General features: G+C 48.7%; 1 protein-coding gene across 1 annotated transcript in view; it reads right to left on the bottom strand.

Moving 5' to 3' along the window:
• csmd2 (CUB and Sushi multiple domains 2) overlaps positions 1-17849 on the bottom strand; it is a 189818-nt gene that overhangs the window by 17693 nt on the left and 154276 nt on the right. The window contains exons 44-55 of the mRNA XM_076149883.1: positions 17300-17477; positions 15128-15273; positions 14960-15040; positions 14072-14185; positions 8381-8569; positions 7568-7714; positions 4736-4924; positions 2901-3086; positions 2622-2816; positions 2296-2469; positions 2022-2195; positions 1706-1879 (exon numbers count right to left, since the gene is read on the bottom strand). Of these exons, the coding sequence (XP_076005998.1) occupies positions 1706-1879; positions 2022-2195; positions 2296-2469; positions 2622-2816; positions 2901-3086; positions 4736-4924; positions 7568-7714; positions 8381-8569; positions 14072-14185; positions 14960-15040; positions 15128-15273; positions 17300-17477 (1947 nt within the window). The remainder of the gene's footprint in view (positions 1-1705; positions 1880-2021; positions 2196-2295; positions 2470-2621; positions 2817-2900; positions 3087-4735; positions 4925-7567; positions 7715-8380; positions 8570-14071; positions 14186-14959; positions 15041-15127; positions 15274-17299; positions 17478-17849) is intronic.

Here is a 17849-nt window from a genome sequence, read left to right as displayed (position 1 = left end):
GAGCATTTGAAGCAGCGGAGCTCCTCCACCGCCAGACTTCCTGAGCCTGGAATTTGGCTTTGAATAAATGTACCCGGACATCGCGGGCCTTGTCTAAGCGTCGGCTAAACGGACCGGCCTCCTGGTAAACCTTTTTTGTGTGGCCCAGTGGGCAGAGAGCACAAGGAAGAGGATGAAAGGGGAGAAAGAATAAAGTGGAAGGAGGAAGAGGGGGGCTGAGGTAATTCATCTCTGTTCCACTCAGAAATGGCAAACCCGACTGTGCTCTCCTCCTGCTGGCTCCCTGCCAAATAGCAGCCCTGTAGGTAGTGTGTCAGACTGTGTGTGTGTGTGTGTGTGTGTGTGTGTGTGTGTGTGTGTGTGTGTGTGAGTGTGTGTCTTTTCTGTCGTGTGTCGAGCCTTCTATCTTTGAAAAGGCAAATAAACGCATCCACAGAGGCGCGGCGTTGTGGCTGTGTTTGCCGCGACATAAATTGGCGATGATCAGCGAGGGATAAGAGGCCGAGCGGGCCGGCGGTGGGCATTCGCAACCTGCATTATTGATGGCGGGTAACAGAGGAACGCAGCTAAGATGTAGTTCCTCTTCTGCTCTCTCTGCTTAATTTATCTATTTGCCGTTTCCTCTGCCGAAAAGGAAAGCCCATGGCGCCGGCGAGGTGAGGTAGATGAAGAGGGTGTCATCGCAGCACTTGTGGTTTTCCAGAGAGAGAGCACAGGACTAACCCCTCTTTAAGAAATATGACACAGAGGGACAGAGGTGATGAATCTAATAGAAAAAAAAGCAAAGTTATGTCTGCATGTCAGCACTCGGACACAGCAGGATCCGGCACGCTTAGCGCCCGGACGCAGCCTGGCAACGCACATCCGGTAGAGTCAGCATCCTATGGAAAACAAGGCCAATGCTAATGTGAAGGCACTGGAGTCAGAGGAGAGATTTAGGATCGTGCCTCCTTATGTATGCGCCAAGATTCCCCCCCGGGACTCATAACCTCCTCCTCCCTTCAGAAATGTGCTAAAATGTCTTCCCCTCCTTATTTAAAACAAACGCAGAAGTCAATCCATCACGGTTTCTGTCACTGCCTTGTCGTAGAAGGGGGGCCCGACCTCGCAGACGGCCCCTTTTTTCTGCCTGTCACAAAGTCCTCAGTGAGCCTGGAGACAGACGCGGCGAAAATACTAATGTGGCTAAAACTCCACAGCCTTTGCCTATTCTCCATCCCGGAAGACTAAGATGTCGGTCTCCAAAGGGCGGCCGTCCAGTGTTTTTGGCTCTCTCTCTTTAGTCATTAACCACGTTTTGTTTCCATGACTTGAGGTGAAGCCTCTGGGCGGAACGGAGGCAGCTTCGCTCAGAGGAAATAATATCACGTGTAAATATTATCCGGAACCTCGGCGGACCCGGCTGGTTGAGACCGTGGTAATTAAATAAATCCCGGCCTCTCTTTGCTTTTCATTTCAATTTCCCCTAATATGCATCGTTTAAACTCTGTCTCCCTCCGGGTGTCTCGCCGCTTCATCTCTGTGATTGGGGTCATCCGTGGTCTCCCGGGATACGACCTTGCGCGACACGGCCGGTAATTCGATACCTGCCCACTCGAGCAGCCGGGAATATAAAGAGAGAAATCACAGATATGTCCCTGGAAAGGAGGACGTCCTCTCTCCAGTGTCCCTCCTGTGCGCCCGGCCTCCGGGTCGACACACTTACTTTTACACCTGGGAAGGGCGTTGCTCCACTGCCCGTTGGCCTGGCAGGAGGATCTCACCACCCCCTGTAGAACATATCCGGTATTGCAGACGAAGCGTACGGCGTCGTTTAAGTTGAACTGGGTTCCCTGGGTCGTGCCGAAGGTAGGGTTACCAGGGTGACCACAGGTGATGGCTAAGAAAGGAAACATGAGTTTAAGATTCTATGACAAAACATGACCTTGACCACATTATCCAATCGTGTTTTGCAGGTGGTGAGATGATTCTTTGGGTATGATTTATGTCTAGAAGGGTCCAAATCTAGGAGCTGCACTTACGGACACAGACCGGAGTGCGTCCGGACCAGCGGTGATCCTGTTCGCAGATTCGCACCGACACGCCGATGAGACGAAAGCCCGGGTTGCACTGGTACACCACGCTGCCTCGGTAGTTGTAGTTCTCCCCGATGATCTGACCGTTCACAATGGGCTCAGGGTTTCCACAGTGGCCGGCTGTGGATGATTGAAGAAGACGGTGGCGCCATTGATCACTTTCAGCAAACTAAAGTGCTTTATCGTGTTCTTTTTTATGTGTGGGTGGTGCAACTCTCACCTAGACACTGGACTTGTGATCCACTCCACAGTCCGTTGGACATACACTCACGGACCCGAGACCCCACTAAGGTGTATCCGGTGTTGCAGGAGAAAATGGCAGTGGCCCCGTAAACGGTGAGGGTTCCAATCTTGTTACCGTTGGGTGGAGTGCCAAGGTCACCGCAGGAGATAACTGACATAAGGATGCACAGTGAGGTCACATGTCACAATCCTGGAGGGAGGGGCGAGGGGGAGGATGGAGGGATGAAGAGGAGGATGGAGAGCTGAGGAGGAGGATGGAGGGATGGCGAGGGGGATAAGGGGACGGGGGTCGTTTCCACTCACTCTCGCAGACCGGCCGAGGATCTGGGTAGTTCCACGTGCTGTTGGCCTGGCAACGAATGACCCTTTGACCCCTGTAGTAGTAACCCGGGTCACATATGAGCATCATAATAGCGTCGTACTGGTTCTGAGTTCCGTAGATTAGCCGCCATCTTCCGTGTTCCACAGCGGAGTGGCCTATGTCGGGGCAGGTCACCGCTGAAAGGTCAGAAGTTAAGTATACAACCATTACTCAAACAGTTCCAAAACAATCATAGATGTGAGGGTGAGCAAATGACTCACGTATGCATCTGGGTGGCGCCTCGATGGGGCTCCACCTCCCAGATTCCTGACAGCTTACAGATGTGGTGATGGGGCCGGAGAGACGGAAACCAGGGTTACACCGGTATGTGGCCCGGGCTCCCAGAGAGAAGTCCTGGCCCACTATACTGCCATTTACTGGAGGCACTGGCATCCCACAGGACATAACTGGTACAGAGAGAGAGAGAGAGAGAGAGAGATAGGGGGAGAGAGAGAGAGAGAGAGAGAGAGAGAGAGAGAGAGAGAGAGAGAGAGAGAGAGAGAGAGAGAGGCAAGAAGGTCAGAGACAGAGACAACCATTTAGTTCACACAGGCTCGGTGTACGGATCCATTCCCAGGGTCCCATCTGCACAACGGTAAACAATCAAGTTGCATTGGACTGGTGCAGTTCACAGTTGGATGGAAACTTTAACTTTAGAAGTTTCAGATTTGCACTTTTATGGATTTGTGCAAGGAAATGGACGTTTTTGATTCTGCAGAAGTAGCATTAATTAACGGTTGGTGCTATTCTTACTGTATTGTGTGATCTACACATGCATATGGCAGAACAAACAATCACAACTGTTTTCTTCACAGCTAACTTAGGGAGCTAACTCTTAATGCAGGGCCTGGAGACACGGACACTGAAGCTGCGAAGGCCCGTATTCTCTCCTTTCTGAGAGCCTGAGAGTCTGAGAGCTGACGTATCATCAGTGATAAAGCGGGAACTTAAGAGTGTGTTATCTGAAGATCTGACACCCTTGAAAGTGAACTGAGAGGAACAGAGAGCAGAAAGTCGCGGCAAAATCGAACGACAGAGAGTGAACATCAAAGAGGCGGTTAGATGAAGTGGCCTCTCGTCAAACTGCTCCGACTCGCCTCTAAAAGCCAGATGGAAGAACGAGAAGAGAGACCTGGAGGGGATGAGAAGAGGTGATGTTCCAATTGTGGACACCCTGAACTGTTGGGATCAAGTCCCTCCCCTTCAGACGCTAGAGAACATACTGAAATGGGAAAACAACATGTTCAAAGTTTGGAAAATTTGGGGCCCAAATCTAAAGCTGTTAAATAAAAACCATTGCAACTTTACTCGAGAGAGAGGAGTGTGTGGTGTAGCTTGTTAAAGTTGCAGCTGTTGGATGCCTTTACAAGACAAATGCTGCAAAAATCCATAGGTCCTGAACCAAAGTGAAATCAAGACCTTAAAGAGACAGCTATTTTCATTATGTGTGCACAGTGGTGCTGCAGCGAGGGAGAGCAGTAAAGTTGTTCTGTCTTAGTCATCCATTACAGATGAAAAGATGCAATTAGGACAAATTTCTTCTCTTTTTAAAGAAACGAGCGACTGCAAGAGTTGCTCGCCGTATTGACGGATCCAACAACGCAACAAGGTTAAGATCATTAATCTGACACCTTGTTATCTTTTAAAGCAAATTCCGGAGGAGTGGTAAAGAGAGCTTCCTAGCGGCGCGCCCGAGGCTGGAGAGGCTGCCGCTGATGGCGCACTGTCAGCCCAAATCACGCTTTAATCCATCACTAAAGGATTTGCAGACACCTCTGTTTTATTCTTTTTCTCAGAACACAAAAAAAACACATCTTTAGCTCGGAGTATTGACAGTTTAATTCTTAGTTTGCAGCTTTACAACGTCATTCTTGTAACGTTCGTTTAAGAAGTTTCACCTGACACTCTCTTGCTTTAAACTCACATGAATGAAGCCTTTTCTATCGAGCAGGTGGGGTGGAAATTACCCAGGAAGTACCTTGGCGATATTTCAGGATCCACTTTGCCTGTACAAGTTCCCCTCCACCCGCTGCCATACCACCCACGAGGTTCTTACCTTGGCAAAGAGGCACCGGCGCATTCCACTGGTGGATTCCCTGCGCGTTGCGGGCGCAGGTGGCGCTGCTCTGCCCGATGAGCCGGAAGCCCTGATCGCAGTTGAAGCGCAGGGTGCTGCCCAGCTTGGTGCCTGTCAGGCTGTGCACGGTGCCGTTCACGGGGCTGTTTGGCGGGCTGCAGTAGGCCGCTGTGAGGACAATGTGAGAGGATAAATATAAACATGCCGGCTCGTAAAATAGTGCGCAACAAGCATTAAAAAGGCGGTAATAATGCAAGATGATCCAAGCTGTTGTTGAGGAGGGGAAGGATTAATGCGCCTCTGATAGCGGAGAGGCACCGGATCTCCTTTGCATCTGTCTTTTATGCCCGGCGCGGGCGAACAGGGACATGAATTAATCCAACGCACAATTTCTCGAAGGCAAAAATTGCAGACTGGAGACAAAGAAATTGATTATAGGAAACTTAATGTTCTGCAAAGCAAAACACGAGTTTGTCAGCGGCGGTTGGAGGAAGGTCATAAAAGTGATAGATATGTAATAACGGGAACACTATCTCTTGTTGTTTTGTTGGGTAAATTGGTGGCTGCAATAATCGTTTATCACTCCAAGTGGTGCGAGCAACAGGTCCGCTGTTCGCAAAAGAATTGAAATTGAACACAATCGGCATACAAACGCACATGGGAGATAATGGGGTTTCTATGGGAACGCGCATTGTTCAGGTGACGCCGTAGGTAGGCTGTGAGACGGTACAAGGCTGAGAGACGAGGGGACATTGTCCTCATTGTGGAGAGAGATTAGGATGTAAGTGGACCAAGGACACCAAATGCAGACCATCTATTATGCTTAATCACTATGACCACATTACATCTCTATAAAAATGCAAATTCCTGCTCAAACCACCCACATCTGGCAATGAACCCCCACCCCAGCCCCGCCTTGCCTCTCTTTTTGAGTTACAGGGATTCTTTTTTTTTTAGTACCATGCAGACAATCAGATAAGGCTCGCTCACAGCATAAAAAGTTACAGCCCTGTCAACTCCGTGATACGTTTTCGGCATTTATGAGGCGTCGCTGTCACACGAGCACGTTGTTCCGGCGACAGAGAGAGACAGAGAGAGAGGCGGGGAGGGAGGGAGAGAGAGAGAGAGAGAGAGAGTGGGGGCGGCAGGGCGATTCAAGCGGGCTGACAGACCATTTAGGGACACTAAACAAGACGTGAGATAAGCCAGAGTTAATGGTGGAATCTGATGCCGAAGATCGTATAAATAAGATATCTGACAGATTCTGCGAGTAGCCAACAAGGTCGGCTGTTCTCAAATCCTTTGGTGCGGATTCATGAGGAATCAATAAATGAGCTGGAATATCTCTGAACGCGAGTGAGTGAAGGAAACTTTTCGCGAGTCGTAAATTACTTTAAATTGATCTCTGTCATCTCTGTGTCCTGGAGCACGTTTTATATCCACAAAAACTTTGTTCGTACATGTTTGCAGCTGTCTTGTCCGGGCCGAGGATGGTTTCGCAATTTGTTCTTCAGCCATTTTGGGAGGGTCGAGATCGAGAGTCTTGAGGTCGTCTTAAAGAACTGGTCCTCATTTCCATCCTCTCTGCTGGCTACGAGGGAGCGTGAAGAACAGACAACTTGGCACGCAGCCCCCTTAAGTTCAATACCTCTGTAAAGCTACTGTACGTTCCTGTGCTGTCAGTCAGTGTAACTGGCAGCTCCCGACTCACACTGGAGTAAAAGCGTGATCCTTCCCTTCTATGTGTGTTTAACTCATTTGCCCATCTTGCTCTTCATTTCGGAGTCTCTTGCTTCCTCTGTCAGTCATGTAGTGCGCAGCTTGCCCTGCTTACAATCAGCCAGGGAAGCTCAGAGGGATTGTATCTACATGGGTAAGGTGATGGGGTCGGAATGGCTAATCCGGGCGATGGATGCGAGGAAAGGAGACGCAGGGAGGAAGATGTAAGAGGAAGAAGGAGCAAGATAGAATGGATGTAACGAAGGGGGTGAAGGAAATGTAAAGGAAACAGTGAAAAAGGAATCAGCACGTGTCCGGCCCACAGACGAGAGATCTAGAAAAACTAAGAACGAGGGGTAGCAAGAGGAGATAGTCGCTAGCCGGTGATGAAAGACCGGCCCTCGGAGACCAAAGATGAATCGAGGAAGAACACTGCAGAACGCGCAGAATCTGCCCGCGCCATCTGCTCTTTCCTCCCCACCGCCGCAGAAGGCATCTCCATATTAGGGACTGCGACGTGTGCGTCCTCAGCAATCGCTTGCTCGGCCTGTCGCTTCGCCCACCGCGGCAGAATCAATCATGTCCGGGGGAAAGCGGCAGAAAGGAAAGCGAAAGGGGGCGAGGGAAGAAAAAGGGTGAAAAAAAACTTCAGGACATCCGGCAGAGGAGACGGGAAAGCTCAGCGTAGAGGAGGACGGAGAAGATTAGTCAGTCTGGCTGAGCTGTGTTGATATGGAAACGGAGGGAGCCTTTTAAATATTTACACTGTCATAATTCATAGTGATTTATGCGCCTTCATATACCAACACATCCTTCATGGCATCGTGACCCAACAGAAGAACAGAAAAACACAAGCAACAACGTTTTACAAATTCCCCCTGTCTGTGATGCCGAGCGAGCGCTGCTGCCGATGCCTACCACCCCCATTTAAGAGGTTGTCATGGAGACGGGTCACATTCCTCACGCTTTCTGTCACACTTGGCAGTCAAAATGTGGCTTGTATGGACACGGCTTTGTCCCGGGGGGGCGCGACGGAGCAAGAGTAATATTCAGAGGGGTGGAGGTGGAGGGGCGTAGCTTCTCCGTGCTCACCTGAGTAGCGTATACGGAATCCTTTGTGGCTGGTAGTGTGATCGAAGGACCAGTGCAGGTAGACCTTGTTGCTGGAGCTGGTGATGCTCAACGGGCTGGAGTAGTTGCCACTGAGCGTGATGAGGAGAGGACTCTGCCTGGACGGGCCTGGACAGAGACAGACAAAGAGTATTTCATGTCATATCCCTTTCAAGCTCACACTGGTATCTGGAGGATATTTACCTCACATAGACTGACAGAATGGTGAAATCCATATCTCTATTAATAAAAGTATACACAATTATAAATCGTCTCCATGCTGATAATGTTCAGTGTTTGTTGACACTGTGTCGCAGACGTGTTGATTCAAGTATGCGGCCTTAGTTAGGGCTGCTGTCATGTTGGCGTTGACAATAATCTGCCCTACTCACATATATTGAAGGGTATTAACACAGATAGAATGACAGATACAGGCCACTTTGTAGTTAAAGATGTTTTCCAGAAAAGGTAAAACATTGTTGCAAGTTCGTAAACGCATCGGACAATTAGACTGCAATGCGATCAGATGCAGTTGTGGTCTGGCACTGTGCACTGTGATCGATCTCTCCTGTCACATGGAGCCAGGTGCACATGACATCCACACAGCTGGGACGCATTCTGGAGGCAGAATTTGCATAATTACAAAACTGTCATTCCACGCTCACTCTTATTAATAAAGTTAGGGAGTTGGGGAGACGTGGATGGTGCGGAAAACTGACATGGAAATGGAAGAAAGCAGGAAGGATGAGAGCCAATCACAACGCAGATTAGCAAAGGGGGGCCTCGGTGACTCACCATCAAAAACCTCGAGCTCGTCGAACTGTCTGCTGGTCTGGAAGTGCTCGATGGTGAAGGTGATGTTGTAACCAGGTTCCACTTTGACCACCCAGGAGCAGGACTCGAAATGAGGGAAGCCATTGCCCGGCGACTGGCTCATGATGATTCCCGTGGACGCTGTCAGCACCTCGTTCATGGGACATGTTACTGTGGAGAGACGACGGTAATGAGTTAATTTTAAAACGGTTATCTGTTGTTACGTCACTTTAATGGGTCCTCGTTCTTTTCAGAGCCAAACACAAATTCAATCATGTTTCTGTTCCTTCCATTGATGTTCAAGGGCAACGCCACGAGAGCAGAAGCAGAGTCTATTCTTCTCTCTTGCTGTCGACGCAGGAAATTACTTCTCTTGGAATTTCCGTGGCAATATTAGTGATTTGTGATGAACATATTGTCTCCATCGTGCCGGTTGTCTTGACAGCTAGGGGCCCAAATTGCAATCTGCACAAACACACTGGTGCAGGGGCTGAAAGATAAAGGGTTCCTATTGGTGACGTGGCGGGTCGGGAGAATGCAGACACCAACTGTTTATATTTACCTTTATACTTTACAATGAACAATGGAGCGCCAACAAATAAGCTACAGCATTAAAGCATATTTACATTTTTTCCCGCTTCGTATCGCTTTTGTTGTTGGTTTAATTGGGTCGCGTGCATTGAAAAGGTAAACTGTGAAACAGCTTTTTCCACAGGAGGGAGAGATAAACATTGTTGCTTCCTTTTCTCTGCACGCCCTAAGTGTTTCCCACAGCTTTGAAAATCGCCTTTGTAACCTAATATACAAATCTACAAAAGAGCAGATTTTCTCCTGGATAATTTTTTCTTGCTTCCCTGTATCGCAGAGCACACAGACTCCTCGGGGCCTCCTGGCGTATAGGAAAGTGCTGGGTTTGATCACTGAAAGTCGTCTCTGCTGGAAGTCAATCCGACAGCTTGTTAAGAGGTTTTCCAATTAACAACAGACCATTTCAAACTCGTAGCAAAACCATAGATTTACCTTGTTAAACACTTGCCAGAGGCTATATTTAGAATCATAGCTGATATCAAGACGGCGCCACAGTGCACAACAATGGGTAGCGCTCATGTATGCGCCTGTGTGTGTGTGTGTGTGTGTGTGCGCGCGCTGTTGTGTGTTTGTCATTGAATATGTGGCAGCAGCTAGCCGGCAGTGTAAATGCCCCTGTTGTGCGCCGCTCTTTCAACAGCCAAAACAGCCGCTTGGCACTTTCAGCTCCTTCATTACAGTGGTGAAAAACTGAACATTTGAATCCCGCTCAAGCAGCGTGGAACCGTAGGTGTGTTCTCGCGTGTGTGTGTGTGTGTTAATTTGTTTTGGTGCCTGTGAATGAGCTTGTGTGCTGTGTCAACGTGTGATTATGCGTCTGTCTCTCTTGGCTGGTTCGCCCTCTTTTTTCTCCGTGTGTTCTGAGAGAAGACGTTATTAAATTTGTCAGGATAACGGTGCCAAACAGGCTGGGTAACAAACAAAAAGCCTTTGAAAAGAACTCGCCGTTTTTTTTTTTGTTTAAACTAGCCTGGCACAGCGACTGGGTGGAGTCGACTGCCTCGGGAAACGCCAGGTAAGCTGTCAGTCACCGCAGCACGTTACACCAGTGACAGCACATTGATCGTTTAAAATATTATTTTGTTCAAACTTTTTCCAATATTTGTTGCAAACTTTAGAGAATGTCACAGCAATGTTTGATGCGGTGCATGTTAGTATTCATGTGGGTATAATCTTGCATGCAGAAGTAAGGACGTAAAATTTTATAGGAAAACTGTTTCTGAGGCAAGGGCGTACATGTTTATAAATAACTGAACTAAAAACCTCTTGTAGAGTAGCTTTTAGAGGAATACAGATTGTTTATGGTCAGATATTACTTTTATTACAGGCTTCATGTCAGTTAGCTCAAAAATTCTCTGAAAAACAGTCAGTGGTCGAGTATGGACGTCAAATTACTGGAATATTTTATTTGACATAAATCTGGACACAGAAGTCTACAGGGACCCAGGCTACATCTTAAAAGTGTTCAAAAAGTGTACAAAATCCTTTTACATTCACCCGTATCTCATTAGATCAGGCCAAAAGCTTTGATGCTTTGACTGTTAGTGAAAGCGACCGCTACCGGGAATAAGGCTGAGAAATTTAAGGAGTGAAGTTCACGGAGCGTCCAGTCGTCTGAAGATAAGATGCATGTTGTTGGAGACCTTTCACCAAACCCCGGCTTGTCTTCTGAACCGCCTCGGGCTGGAGTCGGGTGGTGATGGAGCAAGGCAGGCGGGAGCGCTGGCGTATTTGACTGCTAATTAAGCTAATCCACTCCGAAAACCAGGCGTCAGTCTTTCTCGTCAGACGACAAAAAGGGTATTAGGGGACAGATCTGACAGCTGGGGGAAAAAAAAGGCAACGCGGGTTGGGACTGGAAGGCGATAAGGCTGTAAAAGAACGAGCTTAAATGAGACGAGGAACCCCCGAAACAAACAGGTCAAAGGAACGACAAATCTCTGAGACGTCCCTTATGTTAGCGTGAGGAATCTTCCCACACGCGCATACTTATGTACGCAACACAAGCATTCCGGCAGAAATCCACATTAAAGCAAGCCCTGCAGTCAAACAATATGCGTCGGTATTTAATTAGCATAAGCTGAGGAGTGATAACAGGCCGATTGATGAGGGACGGGCCCCTTCCATTAGCAAGAGTACGGATCACGACCTAATAAGCTAACTCCAAGAACGCTCTTATGCATTCAGCCCGGTTCAGTGTTAATACTCAAAAAAGGGTGAGGGGGGGAGAGACATAAACAAAAGTGTCTCTGGGAACAAAAATAGAGAGGAGAGAGAGGAAGAATAGAGGGATGGAGGAGGAGGAGGAGGAGGAGAAGAGAGAGAAACAAAGAATGATAGCTAGCGGGGAAACTAATGCGATGGGTGATTATGCAGGTTTAACAGGAAATCTGTCTGGGGGATAAACACAGGGATTTTGGATCATCAGACCTCATTAATTAATTCAAACAAGTCTTTGTACTGTTGTTGTTACTCTTGCGTGTTATTCTGGAACTCTCTGTGGTCTAAGGACAGCAGACGATACCAACCAACACAGCGCAGGCTAACAGCCAGCGTGTTGACGCACACTTTAAAACTTTAAAACGCTGCGATCAAGCCAATAAAATGTAATGTGCCAGTGAATTATACGTCTTTCTTCAGCTTGTTGATGTTGATACTAACGTCGTCTTGTTGCTTTTCATTTGTTTCAAAGCCGGGAAAAAAGGAGAAGAAGGGGATGCGTTTGTAGCTAGCTAGGAACGCTGGCAAGCTGCTGACAACTCTTGGCGCGATACAACACAGCTACGCTCTGTGAAACAGCAGCCAACACTCGCTTACAGAGGAGAGTATAATGAAGGAGGGGAAGGAGTGTGTGTGTGTGTGTGTGTGTGTGTGTGTGTGTGTGTTTGGTTAGCCATCTATCCACCTGGTTTGTCAGTTTGGGTGGTGTGTTATACAGAGAGGGCTTGACGGACAGAGGAAGATGGACAAGTGTGTGGAGGATGGGAGGTAATGTGTATGTGTGTGTGAGATTGTTACATAAGACGGAGAAATGTGATGCTTGCAAGCTCATGTCGGGGGAGGGGGAGCAGATGCAGAGGATGAGGATGAGGGGAGGCCGACGCTGCTGAGGGGTGAACAGCACTGCAGAACCTGCTGGAGGCTCCGGCGCTCACACCCGACGACTCAGCCACAACCCAGCGACATGCTTGACAATGTGCATGTGTGTGTGTGTGTGTGATGAGGGGCAGCTCGGCATGTAGAAAGGGGAGGGGGAGTGTGGGGGCGAGGAGAAGCGGCGGTCTGATAGGTGCAGCTGCAGCCGGCATGTCCCCTGCATTTCAATGAGCTGAGCACTTAGTCTCTTCACTTCCACGTCTCTCTCTCCCTCCCTCTATCTCTACGTCTCCCTCTCCCCTCCAACTCTCTCTCCATCCCATCCCTCCCTTTCTCTCTCCCTCACTCTCTATCTCTCTCTTTATTTATTTTTTTCTCCCTCCCTCCCTCTCTCCCTCTCTCTCTCTCTTTCTATCTCTAACTCCTGTCCCGCTCCACTGTCGTCCTTCTGCTCATTTATCAGTCTCCTCTGCTTCCAGCTCCATTTTGTCCTTTTTTTTTTTCTTCCTCGAGCACACCCCGCCTCAGCCCGGGCCGTTTATCTCTCGACCTCGCTCGCTCCCCCGTACCCCATTTTCTCCCTCTTGTGGCTTTATCCCTTTACTCTTAAATGCAAAGCGCTGTTTGTTTTCATATTTATCTGCAGCTTGGCTCGCTCCTACTCTGTGCGGGTTGACAGTGTACAGACAGAAGGAGGGATTAAGCCGGTGTAATGGCAGCAAAAGGGAAACAATTTGTACGCTGCACAATTAGAGGCCAGATGAATTACACGAAAACAAGAAGTGCAAACAGAACTGGGTGAAGGGAAAATGTGACTTTTTCTGATCCTGAATCCTCTTTTCTCATTGTCCAAATCAATGATGCCGTGTACTCTTTGTCAACCACAAAACAACTCCTCTCTCCTCCTCTTCCCTCTGTTCATACGATAATATAGGATTCTGTTTGACAAAGAGACAAACCGACGCCTTCGCTCTTGCTCAGAGGTAAAGTATCATGACGCTGCAGCACGTTCGGGGACACGACGTTCATCGAGTCCTCCGGGAGGCAGATTTCCAGGCGTGTAAAGAGTAACGCAGCTGCCTCCCTCAGCCCCCTGGGAGCCAAGTATCATCCGCAAAAGATGGAAACTGCCACCCGAGATGACATGTTGCCGCTGCTAACGCGGCGGCAGACACAAAGAGCACCCGCGGGAGCCAGGGATCACGCAAAACTGGAAATACTACGCACGTCTGCACTGCCTTTCGCATGACAGGAACTTTTGCAGGAACTCGGGGACCTTTTCAGTGAACGCAACCAAGACCCAACAGTCCGTGAACAGGAGGACTTGCCTGCTTGGTAGGAGTGTTCGCTAACAGGAAACCGGGGCATGGCTGAACGATGAGGTCCACTGTTAATTGGTCCAAGGACAAAAATTCAAGGGGAGTGAAACTAAATGAGAGGGTTGAGACTGAGACGTCGTTGCGCCGAAGGGATACTGGGATACGGGCGAGATGCTGACCGGCGGCGTATCAAAACAAAGAAAATTAAGTAGGACAAGTGGTGCGGTTTGTCTGGAAGTCAGGTGAAACACAAACTGTAATTAGAGCTGGATCGAGCAACAGTTCTTGTTTGCTCCAATATGCTCTTGTTCTTCTTCTTTGACCTACAGCGAAGTGCAAGTGGGTTTTCTTGGTGCTAAACAAGAGAAAGTTCTTTAATTACGGAAATATTCCAAATAAACAAAAGGCATGAAATCACTGGCATACAAAGGCTAAATGTGTGTCAAAGCTTTAAGCATCCAATGTGTTATGGTGCAAGATTGCGGACCCTCATTCGCATTCATAACCCCTTTTTAAATCTGCTATAAATTCTAATGAGAGAGGATGCACAAGTGGGCCATTTGAAGAAAAACAATACGGTCTTTAAAGTGGATTTTGCTTCAAGCACACTGATGGTGCGACAGTCTGGACAGAGATACAGCCTGGTTTCAAGCCTCAGGCCCTCACTCACCATCACACGAGGGCGGAGGGCCTTCAAACTCCAAGTGTGTCCCCAGCCGGCAGGTCAGGATGCTGTTCCCGCTTAACTGATAGCCTGGGAGACATCTGTAGCGTACGATATCACCTGAACAGAGGGAGACAGTGAGTGTGAGACAGAATTAAAGTTACAGGTGGAGGCGACAGGCAGGCGGGCGGCAATCTACATGATTGATACCGTCTATGATGTCCTGCTACACCAATCAGTGCTTCTTAGCAGGGATACTGATTCGACACAGAGGTAATCATGATCCATTGTGTGTCTTGGTGCAAGAAAAAGTTAGTTGTGGAAAGGAAGCGTCCGTAATGAATCCCCACTGGGGTTCCTACAGATGAATCACTGTGTCAGTGTCGCTGTTTTGTGTGTCACTGAATAATAACGACCCGAGGAGATATGCAAATAAACAGATAGGGAGAATTAATCTTCTGCAGCCGGAATGAGAGCACCTGCCCAGAACCCTTTTGGCGCCCATGATTGTGTCATCATCACTCATTTGCAGCGCCGCCTCTGCACACCGTCTGCAGCAAGGCCTTATGGGATGTGTAGTCAGGGTGGTCGGGATAATGTGTCTCCTTATGTCTCCTATGCACCTCTTTTCAAAGTTCGTCTCTGCTCCCATGATGAGGACAGTTCTTACACATTAAACAGAGCAGCTGTCAGCCGGAGCGTCTGCCGCGATGTGGTTGAGCAGTTTTACGCGGGAGGATCCTGGCTCACAGGTGCGTCCCTGTGTTGTGGTTGGCACAAATGCAGGCCAGTTGTGTGAATTTGGCATCTTTGCATGTGTGAAAGAGAAATTCCCACACCTGAATTGGCAGTGGAAGGCTAAACATGTTTGTGTGTGTTTGCATCTCCACCTACCGATTTTAAACTCTTTGCTCGCCATCAGGATCTCCGCGTTAGGAATGATGGGGGGAGCCAGGCAGAACTGCAGGCGGTATGCTTCATCCAAAGGGACAAAACATGTTAGCAAAAGCCAAACAACTCATGATACAAAAATGAATTAGGCTCAAGTCAGAGTTTAAATACCTTGGTAGTTGATACGGAACAGCCCGCCCTTCTCTGTGTTACTACGGAAACGGATTAGCACCTGATACGATGTGCTGCTGGGCGGATCGTTGGGCTCTCCGTCGGTAAATATGCCCAATTTCCTGACTGTCTCCTGTGGCCCATCCCTGCAGGAGACAAAAGGGTCAAATGAGATTTAACAATGACAACAACAAAAACGTCTTTAAAGACATTTAACACCAACTAGACTCGTGAGGAAAATATAATGCAAATTGTTATGGAAACGTCTTTCACGTCCTTGGCAAAGTGTTGATGCTTAACGGTTTACATCACCTGGAGGAGAAGTAAAATAGCTTAGTGTTGTGGTATAATTTGTGGATAAAGAGTAAAGAATGTAGACGTTATAGAGGGTTGAAGGCAATACACACTAATGAAGATCTCTGCCAGAAGGAGTTCAGCCAAAGGAATAGAGACGCGTATTTGATGGCGGTTACTACAGCGCCACCAGCCGGCTGAAAATTTTAATTTGTGGAATATCTTGGTGGAAGTGGGCATGGCCTGCAAGGATAGCTGCATCTGTGATTCTACCATTACCAGTTCAGAGGTGATTGACGTTTGGGCGTTGTCGTAGTGCCACCATAAGGTCATTTGATTTATCTTTTGCAAAAGTATTGAAAGTGATCACTCAGTAAATGCTGCACACGGCTTCAATGCAAACCCACAGCGATAAAGAGCGAGGGCTGAATGAGTCTGAACACCTTTACATATTGAATTAATGACAGATAAACGTCAGAGTTGGTGCGAGTGGCCTCTCAGTCAGGTTCTAAGCAGAAAGCTCACAGGGTATCTGTTGGAAAAGCAAACAAAGCCACACGCCAGATTAATGTCAAGCAGCTTCCAGGGGCAGAGTGCGACCAAGCTGCTCTCACTTCATCACACCCAAAGCAATTACTGGGCTGCTCAGGGCGATTATGTTAAAATAAGGTAAAAATTACAGATAAACTTGGAAACGACAGGCCCTGGATTGTGCTGTTCCCCCGCTAAGTGCCATCCAATAGGAGTGTCTCTGAAAGCTGCGGCCCGGCATTGGCAGTCCCGTGGCGCGCTGCACGGCCGATTAAACCGGTTCCCAGATTCCTGCCACAACCATTCAGCTTAGAAACCATCTGTCTTTGGCTGTCACACTGGGCATGGGAGATTACAAGCAGCTCTGGAAACGGCTGGCTAGGGACCGCTGCCTGACAGCGCTCTGGCCAAGCCGCCATTAGGGGGCCCCGTTTCCTTGGCTCGGCAGTTCGGCGGATAGATACACAGGAGTGGTAACTGGAAGCTGTGGAACATGATGGCCACCATCTTGGCTCTGCGGGAGCTTGTTGGGAAGGATCAGCTCAGCAGGGGTTGTCAGAGAAGAAGGGGCAGACTGTTTGTAGAAGAGTAACAATATGACGAAAAGCGTCCACGTTGGCCCATTTTAGCCTCGCCGACCCGATGACATAAACTCTGCATGAACTGACAGTCATAATTCAGGATGTGATCGCGCATCATTTGCTAAATATAGATGTCACGCCACGCCATGTGGACTCTTTGCATGATTCGCCTCAGGTTGCCAGGTTGGCCGGCCATCAGATCTCCGGCCTGGCTGAGAGCTGGGACCTTTGGAGTCTGGGGGAAGGGGAGGATCAACTGGGACTGGCAACAATGAGGAATCATGTCCGTGTCCGCACATATGGCAGAAGCAGCCATGCATTATGGAGGTGATGAAAGGAAGGTTTGACATCCAGGCGGAGACAGAGACGTCCAAGCGAACCAGAGGACACACACGTCCAAAACATGCTCCTTCTCCACTTCTATCCCTTTCAAAACCACAGAGGGAGACCAAACGCCACCTGCTCTTTAGCTCAGACTGTATAACATTTACACTTTTTCTGACAATAATGATGGACTAAACCTTTGAGTAACTTATCATCAGAGGATAAAACAATCGAGGCTGTGCTCCGAGGCATAAGGGTTTGTCTCACACACAGAAACAGCCCACAGTTGCGTCCTCCTCTGTCCACACGTCCCAAAAGAAGTCGACTATGAAATAAATTGAGGAGCTGGAGGTAGTGAGGCCAGGAGCAAAATACTGGGAAAAGGTAAAGCAAACTCTCCATCAAGATGAATGAATGATCAAGGTCCTCGGCCGTTTCTTACCAGACGGTGATGAAGTCGTGCGGCCCGTGAACTTGAAGCAGAGTGAAGTTGAGTTTGACGCCAAAGCCGGGAGGCACGGTGATGAGCCAGGAGCAGTCGGCCGAGCTGGGGTACTCCTCTGGGTATCCAGGGGAGAAGATGGTCCCATTGTCCGACGTGATGTTCCCACCACAAGGCACTGAGAGGGAGGGAGAGAGAGTGAGAGAGAGAGAGAGAGACAGAGGGGTACATCAGAGGCCAGCAACACAACAAGACAAACAGAAAAGAGGGATTTCACTCCCCGCTCCTTCCGTTTCCCTTCTCACTCTCACCCGCCGCTTCTTCTTCACTCTTCCTCTGGTGCCCAGGCGCTTGTCTGAGCTAAAGATTAGCCAGCAAAGCCTGTTAGCAAGTCGAGGCTTGGATGGAGTGTTTGGCTAAGATAAGGCCTCAAACCTATCCCGTCGGGGGTGTGTGAAGACGGGGGCTGAGGCGAGGCGAAGGGTTAGCGTGCATCTGTGCGTGCATATCTTGAGTAAGTGTGTACGGAGAGGATATGTGAATGTAGGTG

Source organism: Genypterus blacodes, unplaced genomic scaffold (genome assembly GCF_046128005.1).
Source record: "Genypterus blacodes isolate CSIRO-AG114 ecotype Tasmania unplaced genomic scaffold, CSIRO-AGI_Gbla_v1 ptg000048l_1, whole genome shotgun sequence".
Lineage (NCBI taxonomy): Eukaryota > Metazoa > Chordata > Actinopteri > Ophidiiformes > Ophidiidae > Genypterus > Genypterus blacodes.
Note: the sequence above shows the minus strand (reverse complement) of the source record. Positions and strands in the feature narration are given on the sequence as shown.